We start from the raw sequence: 26,513 nt of genomic DNA, 5'->3' as shown, positions 1-26,513 counted from the left end.
TGTAAATTCTACAACATTTCCTCAAATGTAGTTAAGTACGCAATCATGAGACATGATATACCATCACCAAAACTGTTTTTATTAACAGTAGCATTCTTCTATTGCTGCTGATAAACAAATATTCACGTGACAAGTTATTTGACAAGAAAAATGTGAACAACTACATGATTCAACCATAAACAAATACAATAAACATATACTTATTTATATTGTTAATATATATTATATCATATATATGATATTATATATATTATATTCATTATTATGGGATTTGATTAGGTTTCCTTGTATAGCTTGTTATTTTGTGTATATATACCCTCACCTCTATTAAGAAGAATACACATTATTTTCATCTCAATTCTTTTCGTAACATGGCATCAGAGCCAACTTCAAACCAAATTAAAATTTTGGTTCTTCTGTCGTGACATCCACAACCGGCGTTGTGTTCATATTCTGTCACCACCGTCGCCCTATCGTGAACATCGACGGAGTGGTCCTAGAGTTATTTCAAAAAAAAAAAAGAAAAAAAAAGGTTCCTTTCAATGGCTCTTTCCGATGTCACTCAACCAATTCTCACAATTCTCGATGGTAAAAATTACTCCCTGTGGATCCAAGGAATGCGTGGTTTTCTCAAAGGACGTAAATTATGGCGGATCGTTACTAGAGATATCAAAGCACCCACTAAACCAGATCCAAAAGATACTGATGCTATTGAAAAATGACAAGGTGCTTTAGAAGATTGGGATACTAAGATCATCAAATCATTACTTGGTTTCGTAACACGTCTATTTCCTCAATTCATCAACAATTTGGTCGTTATGAGACAGCTAAAGACGTTTGGGATATCTTGCCACTCGTTATGTCACTACTAGTTTATCTCATCAGTACCATCTATTCACTGATCTGCATCAACTCAAGCAAGCACCTGGTCAGTCCATCACGGAGTTTCATAATCAAATGCAAATTATCTCGGACCAACTCGCAGAATGTGAACCAAAATAGGAGACTCCTAATGATGAAGAAAAATATACTATCATGCGGGACCAATTTCGTCTGATCCAGTTTCTTCAAGCTCTTCAGCCTACATACGGAGCAACTGGAGCTTCCCTTCTTAGTCGTACTCCACTGCCTACTCTCGATCTTGCTCTCCAACAACTTAATTCTGAAGAGATCCGTTTGAGTACTATGTCCGCTATCCCTACGGTGTTTGGAACTGGCATTGCTGCAGCAGTTCAACCACCTCGTTCTCTCATCACATAGCATCAAAGTGCCCCAACCCAGTTCCAGATTCAACGTAGTATTCATCTGTCAAATGCAACTATTGTCATGCAATTGATCATACCATTGACAAATGTCGTAGGAGACAACGGGTAAACTCTCGGCAGCCTTATCAACCAAATAAGTCTTCTGTTGTTGTTGTCACTGAAGGGTCATCAAGTGTCTCTCCTATCTCAGAACCTTCCATATCACTCTCTGAATTTCAGAACATTTTATCCCAACTAAGGTCTGGTAATTACTCTAATGCTCTCTCTGCAACTACAGGTACGTGTAAATGGTTATTTGATTTTGGTTGTTGCAATCATATGACCTTTGATTCAAATTGGTTATCTTATCTTACCACTCCTACACGTGCACCTATAATCCACACTGCTGATGGTTCTTGTATGCAAGTCAATAATATTGGGCATGTATCTACACCATCTCTTACTCTACCCCATACTTATTACATTCCAAACCTTACCATTAACCTTATTTTTGTGGGTCAATTGTGTGATCTTGGATTTGACTTGCATTTTTCTTTATCTGATTGTGTTGTGCAGGTCCAAAGACGGGGAAAAGAATTGGGATAGGCCATAAGAGAGGTCGAATGTTTGAATTGGTGTCTCTGCATCTACCGTCTGGATATCTTAGTTCTCAGGTCGCCGCAACTACTTCTTTTTCTCCCTTTGAGTTGTGGCATCGTAGATTACGTCATGTTTCTTCAAGTGTTCTTACTTCATTAGTCAATAGCGGTCAATTAGGGTCCATCAAGTCATCCACTTTAAAGTGTATTTCCTGTCAACTAGCCAGACAACCACCACTATCTTTCAATAAAAGTTCTCATGTTTCTACTGCCCCTTTTAATTTAATTCACTCAGATATTTGGGGTCCATCACCAACCGCTACTATGGGTGGATCCAAATACTTTGTCATTTTTATTGACGATATTTCTCGATATACATGGATATACTTATTCCGTAATCGTTCTGAACTCACCTCTATCTATAAGACTTTTGCCAAAATGGTTCAAACTCAATTCTCAAAAGTCATTAAGGTTTTTCAAACGAATAATGCCATGGAATATCGTGATTCACATCTATATGATATTTTCCATTCTGATGGGACTCTTGTTCAAAGATCTAGCCCAGGCACTCATCAACAAAATGGAAAAGCCGAACAAAAACACCGTCATATTCTAAATTCTACTCGCTCTTTAATTCTTTCAGCCTCTTGTCCTGAATCACTCTGGGGTGAAGCTGCTCTTACAGCCGTGTACACGATAAACCGTGTCCCTTCACATGTAATTGAAAATGAGACACCTTATTCTCGTCTTCATGGGCAATCTCCTGATTATTCAACTCTGAAAGTGTTTGGGTGTGCTTGCTTTGTTCTTCTTCAACCCCATGAGCATAATAAACTTGAACCTAGGGCTCGATTATGTTGTTTTCTGGGATATGGTGTTGAACATAAAGGTTATCGTTGTTGGGATCCAATTTCCAATTGTCTTCGTATTTCTCGTCATGTTGTCTTCTGGGAAGACACAATGTTTGCCTTTGTGTCTATGTTCAGAATGTCACACTCTACTCCTTTTTTCACGATATATATATTATATCATATATATGATATCATATATATAATATCCATTATTATGGGATTTGATTAGATATGTTAATATTCTATATTCATAATTTACGGATTTGATTTGATTAGGTTTCCTTGTATAGCTTGTTATTTTGTATATATATACCCTCATCTCTATTGAGAAGAATACACATTATTTTCATCTCAATTCTTTTCGTAACATATATATTACATTCTTGCACACAAGCACTCACACATTACACACACTCTGCACTATAACAAACACACAGGCCACACATGCACATACCAAATACATCCAATTGCACACACGGCATATATCTGTATAAAATATTTGCATAACTCAATCCCGTAACACACAACATGCTAACAGTAGCATGAGTAACATACTAACACAGATTAAAGAGTAATACAACAGGAAATTAATAATTGGAAACTTTTTGCATATTTTCACCACTAACAAGGGGTCTTGGTCTCAATGCATTGAATTTTGGAAGATTTGTATTTTTATTTTCCAGTAACATGAGTAAAATGAAAAAAATAAAAGGGGGTACTATTAAATGTTTCTGCAGAATAAACATCTCTCTGCATAAAGAAAACAATGGGGTAATTTGGCCAGAAGTACCTTTCGAATCCAGTTCATATGAATATCGAAAAGGAAAAGAGAAAATCATACAACTACACATTTTGTCTATTCTTTGGATACCAAATAATATTTCACATCACTAACAGAACAAATAATACCATACATCAATTAAGCTACAAGTGCTTAAACAGTGTAAATTGAGAAAAAAAATCACCTACAATAAATCCGTTCCTAAAATAGAAAATAAAGAAGCCAATTTAACTAACCTAAACAAGTAGTAAAAATGGAGTCTCTGCACCGAAACAGTCGTCGTCCTGAAATAACATGTAGGAACAAAGTTAGACAATTGTGATATAAATCAACTGAGGCCCAAAATTTGAGAGAGGAAGAAAGGGGGAACGACGAAGAATCGGCGAAAAGACAGTGAACGGCTAAGACGACGGAGAAGAAGAATAGGGATCCTGAAATCAATTTGGGGATGAATAATCATATATATATGGGGTACATTTGTATATATGAATAAATGGGCAGGGCATTTTGATAAAATAATCAAAGACTTGGGCTAAGATATGGATTGGATTACCCAATCTCACCTCCACAGGCTGGATCTGAGATCCGGTAATTAAGGGATGGAAACCCGGGCCCAGGATCAATCCAGAATTGGGTTGAACTGAACCAAATATAAGATCCAAATGGATTGTGGGATCAATCATAGTGGATCAGCCCAACCAAAAGGGGCCTACATGGACTATGGAGTGCTTAAATGAAGATCTTTTAAAAATTTACATTTTTTAATAAAATAAAGAAAAAGATGTGCATTTAATCATTTTAGTCTCTATTTGAGTATTTTCCAACAAATAAAAAAAATAAAAAAATTATTCAGGATAATTTTTATTTAAAAAAATAAACAAATGTATTATAATTTAAGAATAAAATTTTAAAAAAGAACAACGTGCACATTCAAGTAAATGATTAACTAAAATTAAAATTAAAGGTGTATCAATAAAAAACTTTCAATTTATACAAAAAAATTTCAAGAGAAATAAATTTATCTTATATCTATAAACTAAAATTTTGTTTGAAGAGAGATACCTCAATAAAAAAGAGTGCGAAGAGAAAAATGGAAAAGAAAAAGAGACTGACCCTTGGAATGTTGGGCCTTGAGCGGCTGCCCCAGTAGCCCTGACAGGGTTGGCCCCGACGGCAAGTTATGCGAGGGGATACGTTATGGGCAAATTATGCTAGGTCAAAATATTTTGAGAATGACGTTTTGAAGAAACTTATTGTCTCCTGGAAGTATATGGAGAGCTTTTCGCCAATGTTATAAAATTGCAAAAGAAGTGTAGCGTTGGGTTATACGAAAGGGGATACATTTTTTTGTCATTAAATTGGTTTGGAGAGGTTTTACAAGGGCCGGTTCCATGTGATCAAAATTTAACTGTTCGAGAGACGTTTGAGAGTATTGAGCAGTTTCTTACTTTGATTCTGGAAAGATTTTATGATTTAATTCGCTTGGTTCGAATTGATTTGGAAACTTCAGAGTGTTCGGTTTTTGCTCTTACTCCTACGAGTGACTTCTCGACAAAAAAATACGGGAAGGACTTCCGAGTGAAATGAGCTAATTTTAGTTGAAATAAGAAAAGTGGCAACCGAAAATTCCATTCAAACTGAACGTTTTTATGTGGAAGTTTTTTCATGACGCAATACCGGTGGACCAAAGAATTATAGCAAAGAGGATTCACATTGCTTCTTGATGTGTTTGTTGTCATCATCCGATGGAAGAAGAATCAATTTGACACTTATTTCACCTATATGAATATCAATGGCGAAACCATGAATTTTTTTAAGGGTGTGCAAAATTTACGATAAAAAAAATATTATAGAAACTTAAATTGGAAAAAAAAATTATATGGGAAATTGAGAAAAAAAAATTGAAAATGGAGATAAATTATGGTGTTTGAAGAGGAAATTGAAAAAAAAAATACTAAGATAAAGAAATAACATTATACAAACTAAATTGAGAAAAAAAATATTTGGAGGGAAAATTGAGGAAAAAAAATTGGAAATAGAAGATAAATTATCGTGTTTGAAGGGAAAATTACTAAGGGGAGATAACCTCCTCTTACAAGCCATGAATTAAAGCCTTTATTCAATCTTTATGCCATAGGATTTCATAATGGTGGAATTATTATGTGTAAAGCACCCTCAATGGCAGATGCGTGCCCTACTAAACTTTCACCTAAGATGAACGAATATGTAGATAATTTTATTTTATTTCTTATTTATGCTCAATTACTTGGTGTATTTTTTTTCCTTTTCTTAGAGAATCTTTAATTATTTATAAGGTGTTTTTTTTTTTCTTTTTTTTTTTTTTTTATTAAATTCAATTCTTTTTACAAATTTGAGAAATGGTGGAAGGGTCAAAACTCGAACCCCAAGGGCCAAGACGTCTATCTAATAATACAGGCTAGGTAGAAACTCTCCTAATGAAAGTTGGTCCCTAATTATTTATAAACTAAATGGTTATTTTAGTTAATTTTGAGTTTTGTGTTTAATGATTCCTTATTAATATTTTACACTTTATTTTATGTTTGTGGCAAACATAGCCAGGTTGTTCCCAATAAAATAGTTGAAGTTATGGATATTTCAGTACTTACTAGGGAGACTGACATTTTTTTTTCACAATTTATTTCTTATGAATATACTTATAGTTTAGATTTATGTTATTTTAAAATTTGTTTCTGTATTGGATTATTCGATTGCACAATTCATGCATGTGGCTAGAGCCCCAAAGAGCAAAGAATGATATTGGTGGTGGTTCTCCTATACGTCATAATTTCCTTGAAGCAAGTGAAACTCTTTGGCTTAATTCTAATAGTATGAGGTTTGATCCATGTTTATGTCAAACATTATTTTATACTTTAGATTTGAGTTATAATCTTCCTTTTTCAACAATGACATTCTCTTTAATATACTCATTTTTCATGTCATATATTTAAATTAGTTTTATATTCATTTTTTGGAACTATCCATCGTGCAACGCACGGATGAAGATACTAGTTTTTTTTTTGTTTTTTAAATCAAGGGTGTGCAGTTGCACACCCTTGCACCTTACAGCTCCGCCGTTGAATTGATATTGCTAAAGTTGTTTGACAACATTTTTGGGGAATATATTATAGGCGAACTGTATATAAATTAAAGAAGGGGACTTAAATGTATATATGTTCAACACAAAATCAAGTTTGCAAATAAATCCATCCCCACGTATTTTTTTTAAATATCATTTATAATATAATTTAAATCACTTTCATCTGTACCTTCACCAATATTACACTTTGACCCCATATTTAACAAATATATCACATTCATCCAATTTTCACAACTTTTAAAAAAACAAATTCCTTGATTTTTTTTTTCCGGCTGGTCGCTGGAGTTGATCATCGGTGTCTGACGTTGATTTTTTTTAACAACCAACACAGTAATTTTGGTGTCTGAGACAGTAATATTACAAAGACAATAATATTATTGTCTTGAACAATAATATTACTCTCTTGGACAACAATATTGATGTCTGAGACTGTACTATTGCAGGCCATGACGATAAAATTAATTAATACATTAATATTATCATATTAACAACAATATTACTGTATTGGACGGTAATATTGTAGAGACAATAATATTAGTGTCTCATACAGTGATATTGTTGTTTGAGACAGTAAAATTGCAGGCGATAACGATAAAATTAATTAATACATTAATATTACTGTGTTAACAACAATATTATTGTATTGAACTTGCAATTTTGGAGGTTTTGGGAAGTAGGGTTTTTTTGGGTGAAGAATCTGAAGATGGAGCCAAAAATGGTTGAACCCCTATAATTCAAGACTGAATACTTTATATAGATATAGTTATTTGGTGCATAAATAGTTATAAAGTGAGTAAAATATGAAGACAGCTGGGAACAATACATGTTTTCTGGTTTAATATTTTCACTTAGCTCAGTTCTTGTTTTATTAGGTGTCTATTTATATGTAGTGATGATATATTGTATCTTAGTTTTAATTTTTATTTGGTACATGAACATCCATTAGTGTAGGAATGGAGGAAGGGGATAAATGTTTCCTCGAATCGTGTATCCAAGAAGTTGCTTTAAATGGTAGAGAAGGGGGAAGTCTTAAGGCGGAATCTTGGACCAAGGTTATGAAAGCTCTCAAGAATAATTATAATTTTGTGGTTTCTCAAAGACAAATGAAGAATATATACGATTACTTAAAACAAAAGTATCAAGTTTGGTTGCATTTAACTACGAAAAAAGGCAATGTTTACAATCATGACAAAGGATGAGTGGACCGAGTATATAAAGGTCTAATGTTAAAAAATTTATTGTGTTATCTCAATACTTTTCATTAACCATTTCACTATATTAAGAATTATTTGTTACCTAAATACAGGCGCATCCTAAAGCAAAGAGTTTAAGACTTGCACCGTTACCATATCCAAATCTTTGTAGAGCACTAGTTGATGGAACCACTGCTACAGGGGTTCATTCTTGGGGACCTAGTTCCCAAGATCCAAATTCTAGTACTATCTCATTTTCTTCAACTGTTCAAAATGCGGAACAAAATAACATAGAAGATATTTTGTTTGGTGATGAAGATCAATATTTTGTCCCTACTACAGAGACTCAGTCTAATGATTCCAACCGTCAGTCTCAAGGAGAAAAATCTAAAAAGAAAAAGAAAAAGATTCAACATTCGTCTAGTGATAATAATTTAGTAGAAAAGTTGTCGCAGCTTTGAATTTTATGATAAAAAATAATAGTGGGCCTTCAGTTACAGATTGCATTGCTAAATTGGATGAACTTGGATGGGATAAAGAAGACATCTTATATGTTTCAGCTGTTGTAATCTTTGGTAGTTGTGCAGGACATAGAGAAGCTTGGGTGGCACTCCCTAAGGATAATGTGGGAGTTCTGAAAGCATGGATTAAAAAAATTGGACAAAACATGGGATATGAATTTTAACTTACAAGGGATTATGTATCAAACTTTAAGAATTTAGTAGTATTCATTTATATATGATTATGGATTTTTTTAAATTTTCGTAAGTCATTGTGAGCTTTTTATGGTGTTTAGTTTCATTTTTAGTGACGATAGACTTGTTTAGGTGGTACGTTTTTAATAATGATACACTTGTTTTACACTTACATTCTTGAATTGATTTCACTTTATGATTCATATTTTTCTTATAAAATGTACATTCTCAAATATTGAACTATTCATTTATTTTAACAGGTCAAATATGGAAATATACGAGATTATGATATTGATGATGATTTATTGGTACACACAAATTCGACCAAGATATTTGATGCGTGTACCAAGAAATAGAGATAATAATTCAGCATTGTCGGGACACTCTTACACATTAGAGCTATTGTCTGGATCAAACACACAATGTATTGAATTAATGTGCATGTCCCGTGTTGCATATATTCGTTTGAGCATGCATTTTAGACAATGAGGGTGGCTACATGACAGTAGACATGTATCAGTAGAAGAAAAAATGGCTTATTGGGCATAATCAGCGTCTTCGCGTAGTGAAGCGTAGATTTCAACACTCTTCACAAACAATTCATGTGTATTTTCACGAAGTGTTGAGTACAATGATGAATATGGCAAGAGAGATAATAGTGCCTACAACATTTGAACCGGATCCAAATATTTCGGCAAATTTTAGGAGGTTACAACGAATTTTTAAGGTAGATATATCATATATTTCATTGTGTCAAAAAAAATTCGTCGTTATTTAATTCTCTTGTTTATGTAACTTCTTTTTAATTTAAATACAGGGAGCAGTTGGTGCATTTGATGGAATACTCGTACATACCATTATCCCAATTTCAAAACAAACTATGAACAGGGGTAGAGGAAAGGGAGATGCTATCAAAATGTTTTAGGAATATGCGACTTTAATATGATTTTTACGTTCGTTTCGACAGGCTGGGAAGGGGTAACACATGATTCAAGAGTCTTAACAGTAACAGTTGTTGATCCGAGAAACGGTTATCCATGGCCTCTTGCTGGTATTACTTTAAATTCAATCTAAATTCTAATTATTTATACTTTAAATCTGATGTTACTTTATTTATGTAATGATTACAGGTAAATACTATCTTTGTGATGCTGCATACACACATACAAGAGGATTTATGGCTCCATATCGCGGTGTACGATATTGGTTAGGAGACTATCGTCGTAGGCGTGCTTTGACCAAAGAAGAAAAATTTAACCATGCTCATGCTCAACTAAGGAACGTCATTGAACGAACTTATGGAGTTCTGAAAAATAGATTTCCAATTTTAGAAACGATGACCCCTTTTTCATTTGATGTGCATAGAAATATAGTGATTGCTTGTTTTGCGGTGCATAATATTATAAGAAAAGAGCGTATTAGTGATAGATTTTTTGAGGAGCTTGATCAACTCAATGTGCCTTTTAATGGTGCGAATGAGGATGGACAAGATCATGAGAATGATGGTACAACAACCGGACCATGGTGGGGGGAGGAAGACATGCAGTATATGGCAAATGTCCGTGATGAGATAGCAACTCGATTGATGCATTGAGCGACCAATTATAATTTTATTAAATATTTGACGTTAATTTTAGTGATTTTAATCTTTTAAGTCAATTTTAGCTACTCTAATGTATTTTTATATTTTTGCTATATTTATTTGCGAATTTTATATTTATTAGTTGTTTGAAATTAACATTTTATCTATGTTAAATATTTTAAATTTATTCTATAGCAAAATGTTTAATGTCCGACAAAATTATATATTTAAATTTAATTGACAAAGTAAAATGTCAGCATTAAATAAGGGTATAACATGACAATAATAATATTCAGACATTATTGGTATTTTGTTATCAAATGGACTTAATTGTTCAGCATTCAGCATTCAGTCACAACTTTTAGTCATTCAGAAACGGATTCATCATTCAGCACTTAATCCTATCAAACGGGCCCTAAGTATGTGTTGATGTTTGTCCAATTTGATCAAGTTTTACGGCTTGTTTGGGGTGAGAAACAGGGAGTCTGAAGCTGTCATTTTCTGGCAGTTTGCATAACCAATCTTTTGGGACTTTTTCAATAGGTTGGAGTAATAATTTGGGGACGACGTCTTCTGTGAAACTGTAGATGGAGTCGTGATATTTAATTCGATATATTAGTTGGCCCATTTGGGTAAACCGTACATATTCTTATGATTTTTCAAATAATATGTGCCAACAATCGAATTCCCCAAAAACCTCGCAGTTTTCATGGTTGTTATTGCTGTGTTAGGTCGATAAATTGGGGTTGGTTTCTACAGTGAACTTGCAGATGGATTTGTTATCTTTAATTTGTTATATAGTTTAGGCTATTCAGATGAGTACGGTGATCGTAATGGTTGTTAGAATGAGCCATGCGACAAGACATTCTTAATAAATGTTTCAAGAAATTGACTATGTAAATCTTATTAAGTGATAATTATTTGTATAGGTGTTGAGCGTAGTAAAGCTCTTACTCAAGACCACTCGATATTTAAGCGTGGCTTGAAGGTAAAGATGTATTTATAGCACTTACATTGGACTTCAGGTGAGGATCTCTATTTCTTCACTATTATTTCTTGGAAAAACAAAACGTAGACTGTGCATAAGATATCCGTTATTGCTTCTTAATCCCTTAAATGTGATATATCTTACTTGTTACCTATCGTATTATATTTTGATTCTTTAATTATTGAAAATAATGATTTATTTGGAATCCTCTTGATGGTTCGTATCTTCTTCCTCGAACTATTCAAATAAGTTCTCATCTTGATTCGAGACTTATTCCAATAACTTATCATCCAAATTCTTTGGCTACTCAATCAAGTTTCTTTATTGATCCTTGATTTATTCAACGAGTTTCAATCTGATATTCTATTAATTTTGAGTAGTTTCACATCTTGACTTGTATACTAGTTGGAACCACTTCTATTATGATTCATTAAATCATTTGATTTGTTTCTACAGTGGTTCAATGAACGTAAATCGTTATTTTCCCGACTCTTGGACCATTTAGGATTATTGTGTTTATCCATTAAATCATTCGTTTCGTACCTACTGTGAATTGATGGATCGTTCATATCTTGACTTCTCATTGATCCTTTGAAACCACCTGTCTTTCGAGCTATACAAGTACGGATTCAATTTTAACCGTAGCCTATTGTTGATTGAGATCCATCTTCATCAATTGTTATACGATCTTGAATTGTGGTCACTCTCTTATTGAAACCATTGATCGTACCTTTCTTGACTTGTGAGTTCGTGACCACAAATTACTGTCAATTGTTATTGGAATCCCATTGGGATTATCATGATCAGTCACTTATTGGAATCTCAAAACTTATTGAACTATGATATTGATTCTTTCCAAAGTGGAATTCATTATTGGGATTCAAACTGTAAATTGAGATAGTCAGAAGCATACCCAATATCTATATATGATTGATTCCTTTGGGGACGCCCTAAGGTTAATTGACCAGTTGGGCCCGGGGTTGTTCGAAAAAGACTGTTCGGCGGTATTGGGCCGACGCTGGATGGTCTTTTCGACAGTACCCATATTGGATCTAGACCATTGGAATAGTTGGAGGTTAACTGTGCTGATGGATGGATCAACATGCGCCCGGATATGCCTATTGATCGATTAGCAGCGTAGCTCCCTGATCGGTGTTATAAGGTAGTAACGGCTAAGGAAGTCACAAGGCAGGTACAGGTACATGAACAAATTGTTACCATGGAAATCTCCATGGTCTCATATTTGATATCCGAAATTGTGGCAATCTCCACGAAATTCATAATTGATATCCGGGAATTACCTATTGAATATTGTTCTCTGTACATATTGATTGTATTGTTTATTCTAATCATACTGACGTGCCTTATATTTTGGCCTCTTATTCCTTATCGAACCATCATTCTCTAGATGGTCCAATTCCAACTCCAATTCCAAGTATAACACTTATATTGTGACTATTGTTTGATTCGACTGTTTTTCCCTTGTACTCCTTACTAAGTCCATTTGGACTTGCCCCTCCTTTATTTTCCTTCTTATCCTCAGTAACAGGTGCTTTAGTGGATGATTATGTTGATGGCTCTAAGGAGTAGAAGTTATTAAGAGATTTTAGAGAGTTTAATCTAGTGTTGTGTTTAAGAATGATTGTAATTCGAGAACTATGAATACGAGATTAGTTGTGGCATTTGATTGTCACGTGTATTTGATTTTATTGTTGAGAAATTAAGTGAAAAACATTGTATTTATCGGAAGTCATTGTATTTAGTGTAAAGAAAAAAAAAATACAGTGTATTTCGGTAGTGGACGTCTCACACATGGTGTGTAAGATTAAGTTCTAATAGGATATTCTTTCTCCGAAAAGGAGAAAAGCCACCCGCTAATCTCATACATTAATTTTTTTTAGTGCAAATTTAAAAATGTCAAAATTATATCCGACCTTGAACGCGTATTTTAGTATCTCATCCATTTCAGAGTTTAGCCGTAAAGATTTTCATTTTGTAAATCAATATATGATACCATGTTGTCACGACCCAAAATTTTGAGGCATGATTAAGAACCAATAAGTTTGTAAAACGGACTTTTATTTGTGAAAAATTAGACAGCTCCGGTGTTTCAACTTCAAAAAATTATTTCGGTCAAACTACTCGTCAGAAAAATTTGAACATTTTACACAACTCTCTAAGCAGAGTTTAGAATATGCCCGAAAAACGGTTTTTGAGTATGGCAACATATTTTGAGCTGTAATGAAGAACGTACAGTGGTGTCGGCAAAACTCATATGCAGTGGAAGAACTTTTAAAAATTCATAACAAAAATTTTCCCTGTCCAAAAAATGTAAGAGTTTTGCAGAAATACAGTTTTATGAGTTCAATTTCAAATGCAATTGTAATCAATTCAACCCGACAAGTAAACTTATAATTTAAGATAGAATACAATGCTAGAGTAAAAACCGTTCAGCCAAAAGAAATATTCATAACTTAATTATTTGAAGTCCGATTCCAGCAACCTTCATATGAAACTGAAGCTAAGAAGAAAATCTAAGTGATCGGAAAAAAATCACAATTTTTTGACATATATTGCATCGCGAAACATATTCTAAAATCAAGCCACTAAAGCACACTCAACATACGCTTGCATCGCAATATTCCAAACTTTATTAATAACCATAATAACATAATCTAAAACAAAGAAAACATGTTCGGCTTCAAGCCAACATCTCAAAAATACATGTCCGATTTCAACATAAGTTGGCCAAAAATTAAAGTTTTTTTTTCCAAAAACAAAAACAAATTTAAGAGTCTTGATAATCTAAACACTCGAATAAGAAAGTCTAACATAGTAACAGAAAAATAAAAACCATGCATACATCCTCGTTTACATGAAAATTGAACGAATTTCTTGGTAACACCTTACTTTGAGTTCCATCTTCTTCAAATAAAAATCAATCTCCTCCTCGTTGAATTGTTGCAATTTGTCTTCGATTTCCTGAGCTTTTGCTCCGCCAATCAAGTGAATGTTGTTTTTGAAAAAAACGGAAAACCCCAAATCGTCATCCATAAATTTATATAATAATGGAAAAGTAGATTCAAAATCTTGTTTACCATCGACAAATGCCTCTTGTCGTGTTTCGTTTACCTTGTTATTCTTCGTGTGGTTATCAACTCTCTTTTTTTTCTTCTTACGGGTAATGATAATCTCATCATGCTCCCATAGCTTATTGGACAACTCAAAAACAGTCTCTTTGTGACTGTTTGATGCAAAATTACGGAAACTACCCTTCTCCCTAGCATTTGCGTATTTTTCCTGCAACCCACGTACCTTTTCAGATAGTTGAGTTCTCTTCAAGTGGGGAAGACGATCTTCCATGAATTTGTGAAAGTCTTTCCAACTTCTGTTTTTACCATTGGCCCAAAAGTCAGAAAGACCATTGAGAACAATGATCTCTTCTTCGTCAGAAAAAACATTTCGTTTCACCAAAGCTGACGACAACATTCCTTCTTTCCTTGAAGACGAAGACAAAGACGAAGGCGGAGACTCGATTTTTTTGTTGGAAGTCTCATTCGGTTCATCATTTGTGGATGTCATTGATTTCAACGTTCGAAGAGACTAATTAATAAATTGTGTGTGCATTCAGTATAGGCTTTTATTTTTATTATTGTGATCAATGAATTGATACATTAAATAGGAAATGAGGAGATGTGAATTCCTCCTTTTCGAATCTTTGTTTTCATTGCCGAAATTTGACGCAATACAATTGGCGATATATATTCTTTCCTAACACGCAATTGGATTGTTCACAACGTTTCTGTCAGCCAATTATTCCCGCCATATTCATTTCCCTAATTTTACTTTCACTATATCAATTATATCAGTTCAAGAAGGAATCCATAAAGAAAAATGGATTCCTTAATTTATGGAGAAAAAAATATTTTCTCCGATTTTAATTCTATTGTGATTACCGATTTTTTTTTTTTCATTCAGCCAATTCTTCCCACCTTAATTAACCCGCCAAATTTATTTAACTTTTCACGATAGCAAGTATATGAATAATCAATTCAAAAGGGAATAACATCTTAGCTATAAAAAACTACACTTTTTAATTTAAGAAAAAAAATATATGTTAAAGAATTGCTTATTATATATCATATATATCTCTTCTGCTATTGGTGAATCAATACCAAAAATTGAACAAGAGTATGGTTTTCTAATATTTTTCATATATGCCAGTTTGATATCAATTAGTAATGGGCATATTACAAATAAGCCCATCAGTGGGAACTTATTCATAAAGAGATCCAGACAATATTCTCCTTTACCAATAAGTCCACACATGGTCCAGATTTATGTAAAGGACTAAAATAACCCCTCTTACTTTTATATGCTCCAATTTCATCGTTAAATTAATTTAACTTCAATTTGACCTCAAATTTCACAAATTATTCAATTTTGACCCAAAACTTTTTTTTTTTCACAAATTTTTTTTTTCAAAAACTTTTTTTTTCCGCCGGATTCCGGCGTTGACTTTTTTTTTTTTTTTTTTTTTTTTTTTTTTTTTTTTCTTCCGGATTTTTTTTTTCCGGATTCCGGCGTTGACTTTTAAATTTTTTTTTTTTTTTTTTTTTTTTTTTTTTTTTCTTCCGGATTTTTTTTCCGGATTCCGGCGTTGACCGGCGGTAAACACCGGTCTCCGGCGTTGACTTTTTTTATTTTTTTTTTAATTTTTTTTTCTGTAACTTTTTTTTCCGTTTAAACAACAATATTGCTTTGAATGACAGTAATATTAACTATATTACTGTTAAACACAGTAAAAATAACTAAACTATAGTTTAACACAGTGATATTGCTATATTAATCTCTAGCACATTAATATTAACACAACAAAATTCATTATTATTGTATAATAAAGTAATATTACTATGTTGTCCGTTCAACAAATGTAAACAAAATAAAAAAAACCAAAAGAATTAATATTACTGTGAGTGACAGTAATATTGTTATAGCAACAGTAATATTACTATAGCAACAGTAATATTACAATAGTAGACAGTAATATTATTACGTTACTCCGTGAATAACTCAAACAAACAAAATATCCAAACAAAAGAATAATATTGATGTGGTTGACAGGAATATTACTATAACAAACAGTAATATTACCGTCAACCACAGTAATATTATTGTGTTTACAGTAATATTACAATAATAGACAGTAATATTAATACAAACACCACAAAAAAATAATAATATTGATGTTGTTGACAGTAATATTATTGTGTTTACAGTTATTTTACTGTCAACGACAGTAATATAATTACGTTGACTTGTCAACAAATCAAAAAAAAATAAAAAAAAATAATAATAAATAAAAAAATATAATATTGCATTAATTTACTGTCAACGGCAACACAATTACATAAATGTAATGTCAACGGCAGTACAATTACGTTAATTAACTATCATTGACAGTATAATTACGTTAATTTACTGTCAGTGACAGCACAATTACGTCAACGTTTAGCGGCGGACGTGGAAAAACAAAACAAACCAAACAAAACAAAACAAAAAACTTAAAAAAACACTAAAAAAAGAGACCGCCGGAAACCGGCGAAAAAATCCGGAAGAAAAGAAAAGAAAAAAAAAAGAAAAAAGCAAAAAAAAAAAAAAAAAAAAAAAGTCAACGCCGGAGACCGGCGTTGACCGCCGGTCAACGCTGGAAACCGGCGAAAAAATCCGGAAGAAAGAAAAAAAAAAAAAAAAAAATTTTAAAAAGTCAACGCCGGAGACCGGCGTTGACCGCCGGTCAACGCTGGAATCCGGCGGCAAAAAAAAAGTTTTTGAAAAAAAAAATATTTTTTGAAAAAAAAAATTTTTTGGGTCAAAATTTAATAATTTGTGAAATTTGGGGTCAAATTGAGATTAAATTAAGTTAAGGATGAAATTGGAGCATATTAAATTATACTCCAAAAAAAAGTAAAATTGAATTTTTGTGGTCAAAATTGAACTTTTATGGACAAAATTGATTAATTTGGATTACAATTAAGAATTGGGTATAAATGATTGAGGGTAATATTGGGATATACATGAATGTTTCCTTTAGTTATAATAAATATTAAAGGGATGGGCTTATTGGTAAAAGAGATATGTCCCCTAAACCTAGAATAATAAACATGCTTGGTTGGGGACTTTTGCATAAAAATCCCATTAGTAATAGTAATCTAAATGTTAAGCTCTAGTCCTAATCGGTTAGGTTAGATCTCAATTACAGCTAATAATACCCCATTTTGATTTATCCCCAAGAACCTGTGATTCAACTCTATTGGAGAATCATTCATAAAAAAAAACTTTATTCGATAATCAATTAAAAGATCTACAACACTTGTTTTTTTATGGTGAAGTTAACATTGGAAAAAAGAAAAAGGTAGGGGTATTTTATTATTCTTATTCAACTTTAATTTACAAATATAAAATCAAATTTCCTATAAAATTACATGTAATTTTATAATCACATAGATTTTATTAAATGGAGCTAATTGCACAAAACCACTTGTATAATCTCAAATGGCCAAAAAACCCTCGTATTAAAAACATTAGCAAGAAACCCTTATCTTATCTTCTATAAAGCACACTGCCCCTTATTTTTTGTTGTTAATTTAAATAAAATGACATAATTACCATTAGTAAAACTTTAAATAAAATAAAAATACCCAACCCAAAAATAAAAAATTGAAAACAAAATATCAAAAGAAAAAAAAAACAAAATATCAAATTTTTGTACAGTTGCTCTTCCCCGTCAAACCACTCCACACCAACCCCCAACCCAGACAACTACTCTCCATGAAAAATCTATAATGGTGCATCAACCATCGCACACATCCAGGAGCCATCCTCTACCTGCAACTGAAAACGTCTGCGGCGGAAGCGTGCGGTGGATTTTGAGTCTTGACGTCTTGAGGGAGGTTCAGTGGTTATGGCGGCGGCAGCGTGGTGGAGGTGGTTTTGGAGTCGACCTCACTCATGTACGAATCAATGTTCACAGAATTCGGAATCGAGTTTTGGGAGGTCAGCTGCCTGCCAACCCTGAGGTTCGCCGGAACGCCCCCGGAACGGTCGGAACGGAACGGGAACGGTGCCCTACGTTCCGGAAATCATAACCAAACCCGTTCCACAATGATAAACGTTGCCAAACGGGCAAAAAACGGTCGGAACACCGGGACATGGCAATAAATCGGATAGCCGCGGCTGTCACGCGTACCAGAACGGCCTGGGACGGGATTGGAACGTCATGAATCATCGTAATTTACTTCTTCAGGTCTCCAACGACGATTTACGAATCTCAAGCTAGAATTTTAACTTGTAATTAAAAGTTATAAAAAAATTACAATTAGCTCCAACACTTTATATGTAGTTTGATTTGGGGCTAGGGAACAACTTGTCATGATTATGAGTAGGTTTTTTAAGTTTTCAAAATTTGCAATTAAGTCTTAATTGTTTTTCTATTCTCTTAAAGTAAAGAGATAATTTCATAATTTACATTTTCACCCTTAATTCTACTTCTTAAGGTTTTAAAAATTGTTCTAAAATTATAATTGTAGTTTTAATGATAGTTTGTATATTATTCTACCGTATATTAATACTAAAAACTTATTTGATATTAGTTCTAATTTTTCACATTTTAATTATAATTTTTATGTTTCGGTCGTGACCCAGCCACGATATTGCAATGGAACTGGAATGGCGGTGCCGCGACGACCAACCACAATTTATAGAACGAATTAATTAAATAAATATGCAACCGCGACTTATATTAAAGATTTTATATAAAAAATAATAGAACGAATTATAATAAATTTTAAATGTAAAAAATAAATATGTATATAAATTTGTGTGATTAATTAAATAAATATGTAATCCACCTAGGGGTGAGTTCGGGACGGGATTTCGGTATTTCGGGATATTCGGGATCGGGATTTTGGGATTCGGGATAGGAATTTTAAATCCCAATCCCGTCCCAAACTTTCTAATCCCGAGTGTATCGGGATCCCTAAATATTTCGGGAATTCGGGATTGGGATCGGGAAATCCCAAATTTTGTCTAAAAAATAAAGTTTTTTACTTTTGCATTCTCAAAAATAAAAATGGATGGAAACCTGTAATATTGTTGAAGCAATAATAAAGTCATTCACTCATTCACAATTATCAAAAACATACAACATAAACTCCACTTTGCACAAGTCAAACATAAACTCCACAAACACCACAGTAAACTATATGGATGCAAAATGCAAATCAGTTGCAAAACTAACAAAATAACTCCAAATGGACCAAATAACTAAGCCAAAAGTTTATGAATCGAGAACGGACGAATCAGCTCCAAGTGCTACCAACTCTATAAGAATAAACAAAATCATAAGTGTAAGTACCATAATATCGTTTAAAAAGTATGAATGAAAATTAATGAGAAAAATAAGAAAAGATAATTTACCTTTATCAAGTCTATCTAGCTCGTATAAGTCCTCTTCCACAGATACTGGCTTTGAATCCGATCGGAACCAATCCTGAGTACAAAGAAGAGCTTGAGCTATTCTAGGAGATAAAGAGCTCCTAAAAGCGTCAAGAATTCGTCCTCCCGTGCTAAATGCAGACTCTGAAGCAACGGTAGAGACTGGAACTGCTAGAATGTCACGAGCCATCTTTGAAAGAATTGGAAACCTATGAGCTTCTACCTTCCACCACTTCAAGATATCAAAGTCTGGCCCACCTTGTTCACAATCCTCATTCAAGTACTTAGCTAACTCGTACCTTTCTTTTTTATCTTTTCCTTTCTTGGACTTCTCAAACTCATCATCCAGGTCACATAAACCATCCCGACTCGAGCTCTGAAGTGAAATCTCATTGATTGCTGTTTGACCAGAACTTGATCGGACCGCACCACCATGGATTCGAACATACTCGTCAAACAACTCTTTAAAATCTTGAAGAACTCCTTGCTTCATTTCTCCACGCATTGGATTTACAACCTGACCCATCGGCGTCGATAGAGAAGGGTACAACTTGTCAAACGAAAACTCCATATAAGCCCATTTAGTTGGTCGAATTGCCAATTAGAAAGAGTACCTTTTTGCCCTGGCCCAAGTGGTTGATATTGCAAACGATTTTGGTTTGTTGCAACTTCATGGGGTTTTTTTTTGCAAGATTTATAGTGTGCTACGAGACCAGTGGTACCATTAGTAGCATTGTCGGCTCTAATAATCTTACCACAATAAATACATTTAGCCTTCCGTCTTTTATCAAAGTCGTCAACAAAATCTTCAAAGTGTTGCCAATAAACTGACCTCTTTTCCATTTTCTTTCTTTTTATAGGTTTTGATGCATCCTTAATCTCATCATCAACGACGTCGTCAATAATGTCTGCATTTTCATCCATCAGCTGAGGAGTTTGAGAGTCCATTGAAAAAGATGAGACCCGAATCAAAATCTGAGATACAAATGCATTCATTTTTCAATTAGTGACAATTTTACATTTAATTCAAAATTAAAAATACCCAACAAAAAATTCAGCAACGATGGATTAGGGAATCAAAATAGATTCATTGTTCAATCAAACTTTTTGTCTTCATTTATTTATTTTATTGGGTTACTGTTTGTTTTAATTCATTGAAGAACTACTCGAAATCTGTCGAGAAATGAACCTGTTGGTGATGATGAAGAGAAGCGGCAAAGAGCGGTGAGCGGCGAAGAAAAGCGACTAAGAGCAGTAGGCGGCGAAGAGCGGCTGGGTGGTCAACTGGTGGTGGAGTAAGTGGTGATGGTAAATTGGGGCGACTTGTGAGCGGCCTGCGAAGAGAAGCGGCTGCCGGTGATGAACTGGTGAGTGGTGATGGCGAATTGGGGTCGGATTTCAGACTTGGGCTGAGGCGGGAGGCCTGTGCCGCTGTGCGTGAGTGAGAATGAGAACTGAGAAGAGAGGGTCTGCTCTGCCCTAATTTTATTTCTTATGCTTTTATATATATATATATATATATATATATATATATATATATATATATATATATATATATATATATATATATATATATATATATATATATATATATATATATACATAAAATTAGAAATTCGGGATTAAATTATACCGAACGGGATTAGACCCATTCCCGAATCCCGTCCCGTTTTTCACCCGAATTAATCTCGATCCCGAATCCCATAATCCCGAAATCCCAAATTTCTACTCCCAAATAGCCAAATCCCGATCGGTACGGGACGGGATCCCGAATCCCGATCCTGAATGCCCACCCCTAAATCCACCAATAGAAATGCACGAAGTGATAGCGACTCTTCGTTCCGAAGTGGGGCAGCTTGAGGAAGGACCTCATAGAGGAATGCCACGACACCAAGTGGGCGGGGCATCCGGGCCAAAGGCGGACAATGGCGTTGCTCGAGACGGCCTACTTTTGGCCACACATGCGGGACAGTGTCGATGTGTACGTAAAGACTTGTCTTGTGTGCCAACAAGACAAGGTGGAGAATAAGCAGCCAGCAGGGTTACTTGAACCACTCCTAATCCCCGACCGACCATGGAAGTCGATCTAGATGGACTTCATCGGTGCCTTGCAGGGGTCCGGATCTATCATGGTGGTAATAGATCGCTTTTCAAAATATAGGACGTTCATAGCTTGCCCGAGGGATTGCACCGCGGAGGAGGCAGCCCGGTTCTTTTTCAAGAACGTCGTCAAGTATTGGGGATTACCAAGGAGCATCATAAGTGATCGAGACCCACGCTTCAAGGGACGATGATGAACGGAATTTTCAAGCTTTTGGGGTCCAAGCTTTGCTTCTCAACGAGTTTTCACCCCCAAACCGACGGGCCAACGGAGAGGGTGAACGCCCTACTCGAGTGCTACTTACGGCACTTCGTGGGAGACAATCAAAAGGATTGGGCGAAGCTCCCCGATGTGGCTCAATTTTCTTACAACTTGCAGTGGAGTGAAGCCACTGGGAGGAGTCCATTCGAGCTTGCAACGGGAAAACAACCGCTTACGCCACACACTTTGGCTACGACAACCGATTTAAGGAGTCCCGGAGCATTGAAGATGGCTAAGTAGTGGGAGGAACAAGCCGACTTAGCTCGAGCGTGCCTTGAGAAGGCTAGGAGACGTATGAAGAAATGGGCGGACGACAAAAGACGACCACGAGAATTCGACGTTGGGGCTCAAGTGATGGTGAAACTATTCCCCCAGCAGTTCAAGGCGTTGCCTAGCATGCACAAGGGCCTTGTGCGGAGGTACGAAGGACCATTCCCGGTGATCGCCAAAGTCGGTAAAGTTTCGTATCGCCTAGAACTTACAAGTTCTTTGAAAATCCACCCGGTCTTCCATGTGAGTATGTTGAAGCCTTATCACAAAGGCAAGGAAGAACCGAGCCGAGGAGAGTCACACCGAGCACCACCCATCATGACTAAGTCATATGATAAGGAGATCTAGAAAGTGCTCGGTCGATAACTAAAGCGACGTAGGGGTGTTCCACCGAGTATTCAATACCTCATCAAGTGGAAGGGACTACCCGAGTCCGAGGCAACATGGGAGACTAAGGAAGACATGTGGCAATTTCAATATCGTCTCCATTATATTTGTTTTGAGGCAACGAGGACGTCGCCGGATTAGGCGGGGGAGGATGTCACGGCCCGCCAGTTTGGCCCAACCCTTTACCAGTTTCCCTTGGGTTGGGAGGTTAAGAAGCCCAAGACTTAGCCCAAATAGGATTAAGCCCAAGTTGGCCCAAATGTATAGAGATAGATAGAGATTTTTGGAGGATTCTAGAAAGCTTTCTAGAACACTCCCTTGTAGATATTTTGTAGGAAAATTTTGGAGTGTTCTAGTGAACAACTCCTAGCCGTCAGATCAAATAGATCTTCACCGTCCATTAAGGAGGTGGCTTAGTATAAACAGGGGTAGGATCCTCATTTTTAATCATCCAACAAGAATCCAACATCCAAGCACTTAAGCAATAATAGTATTTTCTTACAAACTCTGTTATCTTAAGTTCTTCCTTCGTTTTCCATCACTTAACGTTCGCAACACATTCGGGAGAGGCTGACTTAGCTATCGCGAGGGGCGAGAATGAGCTAATGCCGCACGGTTCGTTGTTAAGGGAACAACTTTGTGACAATGGGGACCTTTCAAAATTAAAATCACATGTTGTAAAACGATTCATTTTTTTTCGAGAATATGTGGGCCATTTTTTTTTAAAATTAGGACACATTTTTAAATTATTTCACGTATACAATAATGCATCATTTGTAATCACGCGTTTTAAAAAACTGCCAGTGTCAATGTGAAATGTGGGCCAGATTGTATTTTTCGTATAAAGAACACTTCGGATGGGTTGTGGGTTTATGGTGGGTGGGGTTTGTGAGAAGGGGTTGGTGGGTCCCAGCAACTTTTTTAGATTATTACATTATTTTATTATTATTATTATTATTATTATTATTATTATTATTATTATTATTATTATTATTATTATTATTATTATAAAAAAATATCTTTAAATTTTTGAAAACTTCTTGAATTTTGTTTAAAAATCGAAAATAATATATTGTTTCGGATTTTTAAAAGTATTTTGTAATTTCAAAATTTCGAATATGGGTTTAAATTTTAAAGAATATATTATTATTTTTTTTTCAAAATTGTAAAAAATTTCAAAATATTTTCGAATTTTAGGATAATGATCAAATTCTGAATTAGGACTTAAAATAAAAGAAAATTGTAATTATGTACTCAAAAATACTAAACACAAAGAATAAATATTTGTTTTACTTAATTATTTTGTTCTTAGTTATTCAAATCAAATTAAAAATGAAAAAAAGAAAGGGAAATGCAACATACGAATAAAGGAAGTAAGTACAAATTAATATAAAAAGGTGGCTGGGACCCACTAACCCGTTCCATAAAACTCTCTCACCACAAACTCACAAGGAGTTGTCTATGGTCCGAGAAGGTTTGTACTACTCGGACCTAAACGATTGAAGATCAATTAATTAAAATGTGACACGTATGATTAGTATGAACCTCATTAAGAAAAGTACGAAACATGGATTACTAATAAATTTACATAAATACCCTTAAAACTAAAATTTAATTAAATATTAAATACTAATGACTTGTCAAAAAATAAAAGTCAGTTTAAATAATTATTAAGAAAAATAAAAATTATTGAACAAAAATCATTCTTAAGGGAAAATAAAAAATAAAAATTATTAAAATAATTCTTAGAAAACTTGTTAATCACTAAGCTATTATCCTAGAAAACTAACTTCTAAATCATTCTTAATTCTTAGTTTGACCTAATTTTGCTCAATAATTTACAAAATTTAAATAATTTTAAAAATCAGAGTGTGAAAATACCCGAGAGCGGTGAGCTGAGCGAGAAAGAAGAGGGATCCCTTCACTAGAACAGGGGCAAGTTTGTAAAGCACACGATTCGCAATTGCTAGTCTACAGTAACTGCAAAACACATGACGCTGGCCAACTTTCTTATACTCGCATCGTAATTAGACGGCCCCTGCTGCTGCGACGGCAGCAGAGAAGTCTGGTCAACGGTGGCAGCGGCGGAAAAGTCTGGTTGGCGGCGAAGATTGGATGAAAACGCCGGGAGTTAAGTCTATGAAGAGTGTTGTAGTAGTAAATCTTAAAGTTTTTTGCAAAAAGTACCTCTGTAAAATCATGAACTTTAGAAAAAGTCCTGAATTGAAAAATATTACTCAAACCCCCCTACAAACTTTTTTAAATAACATACTCGACCCATTTGCAAATTAACCTTTGACCACACGTGAAAAGACAAAAATACATCGAGATGTTTTTGCCTTTAATTAAAAAATATTAAATATCAATAAATAAATAAAAAAGGACTTGCTTTTTACGGTTTGAAAATCGCTATTTACGGTTCATAACTTTTAAACCTCTATCTCTCTAGAGAAAAAACCTCTCAAAACCTTTAGAAGGGAATTTGCTTAAAAATCATTCTTATTGGTGTGATATACGAACACAAATGAGCTCATCGGATGAAGATCGGGATACCCGACATAACGAGGTAAAAAATTCCGTCTTTTCGATCGAAAAAACTGGGCAAAACGCGTAAAAGCCCAACTTAGGCGCCCATTCATGCAGTGCACGCCCAAGTTGGGCGTGCAAGCTGCATTTGGGCGCCCGAGTTGGGCGTCCAGTGCAAAAAAAACTTTTTTTTTTAATTGAACGCCCAAGATGGGCGCCCATGGCGTGTGTTGGGGGGGGGGGGGGGGGGGGGGTGGGTTGCTAATTTTTTATGACGGGGGAATCACGCAGATACGATTTAAATGCAATTCACTCCTGTAACTGTACATAAATGTAAAAAAAAAAAGTTAAAAAAGATCAAAATTACGAAATCTTATTCCTTGTTAAGATAAAATGGAAGCTGCTCTCTACAATATTAACGTTAAATTTTTTAGCCTTCAATTTCCCTCTCTCTTTCCCCGAGTCCAAAAGACCCATCGTCTTTCTCTTGTAAAAGAACTTCTCTTGTCACTCGCTAAGATAGTTGGGTTTCTTGTGACGGGATCTCAAACACGGAAGATTCCTCAGGTTCACCATTGGTGATGGAACTAGATGCATTCACCAGGTGAGCTGCTCAAGCAGCTCACCTATTCTTACTTCTCCATGCGCTCACCTCTTCTTACTTCGCCATGTGCGTCCCATCAGGTGTTCTATCAATTGCCTCAATGGTGGAAAACTTGCTTCTCAGATTCAGTTGGGTGCCAGGGTGCAGGCATGATCACTGCAGAGGGATTGTTTAGAGTACGGTTTCCGATGTCGTTTCTGGGACATAACACAATGCCCATGATCTTCACTGGCTGGATTGCATTAGGCTGGCGAAGGAGAGCGATGAAAAATGGGGAACAATTAAAGGAATTGGACTGGGAGGATAATAAGAGAATGATAAATTTGCCATTTCCTAACAAGTTGCCGGCAGATTTTTAAGCCAAAGTGATTTGGGGTGAAAAGTGCCCAAAAAAATTATGTTTCAATGATGCAATCTGTCAATTTCGCAATTTACGGGTACAAAGGGCCAAAAATGCAAAATGCCAAAAACCCGTTTTGGGAAATTAAAGGGGTTTTAAGATTAAAATTGGATATAATAAGTTGAGGGATTGGTGGCGGCAGTGGTCGAAGGTGGGTGAGCAAATCCGAAGAAATGTTGATGGCGGTGGCTGGGCATGTCGGGGAAGAAGATGGAGATGTTTTCTTGGGGGATTTAACGGGGAAGAGCTCCAATCAATGTTTTGAAACCCGGACCGGACCGGCCGGTTCGACCGGTTCAACCGCGAACCGCTGCCTTGTCCGGTCCGGTTAAGACTATAAACTCGAAAATTGCAAAAAACCGGTTCAATTGATATAAACCGGTTTTTTGACCGATCGGACCGTCAAACCGGAAACCG

At 34.9% G+C, this 26,513-nt stretch overlaps 2 protein-coding genes across 2 annotated transcripts; one reads left to right on the top strand and one right to left on the bottom strand.

The window, feature by feature from the left end:
* The first annotated feature begins 9,121 nt into the window (after positions 1-9,121).
* On the top strand, positions 9,122-10,075 carry LOC148772842 (uncharacterized). The gene is made up of 4 exons (XM_088820629.1): positions 9,122-9,208; positions 9,299-9,371; positions 9,449-9,532; positions 9,612-10,075. Exons 1-4 carry the CDS (start codon positions 9,122-9,124, stop codon positions 10,073-10,075), a joined length of 708 nt encoding a protein of 235 aa, XP_088676755.1.
* A 3,847-nt stretch (positions 10,076-13,922) lies between these two features.
* Positions 13,923-14,633, bottom strand: LOC148772841 (uncharacterized). Its single transcript, XM_088820583.1, has one exon. It carries the CDS (start codon positions 14,631-14,633, stop codon positions 13,923-13,925), a length of 711 nt encoding a protein of 236 aa, XP_088676709.1.
* Positions 14,634-26,513: the final 11,880 nt, after the last annotated feature.

This window comes from Erythranthe guttata, chromosome 1 (genome assembly GCF_056151865.1).
Source record: "Erythranthe guttata isolate IM_541 chromosome 1, IM_541, whole genome shotgun sequence".
NCBI classification, from domain to species: Eukaryota; Viridiplantae; Streptophyta; class Magnoliopsida; order Lamiales; family Phrymaceae; genus Erythranthe; species Erythranthe guttata.
Note: the sequence above shows the minus strand (reverse complement) of the source record. Positions and strands in the feature narration are given on the sequence as shown.

Excerpts from the sequence above, each read along its gene's own strand:
- LOC148772841 (XM_088820583.1), bottom strand. The coding sequence starts at position 14,633 with ATGACATCCACAAATGATGAACCGAATGAGACTTCCAACAAAAAAATC.
- LOC148772842 (XM_088820629.1), top strand. The coding sequence starts at position 9,122 with ATGGCAAGAGAGATAATAGTGCCTACAACATTTGAACCGGATCCAAAT. Across the intron at positions 9,209-9,298 it reads GGTTACAACGAATTTTTAAG|GGAGCAGTTGGTGCATTTGA; the intron begins GTAGATATATCA and ends ATTTAAATACAG. Across the intron at positions 9,533-9,611 it reads TTATCCATGGCCTCTTGCTG|GTAAATACTATCTTTGTGAT; the intron begins GTATTACTTTAA and ends TAATGATTACAG.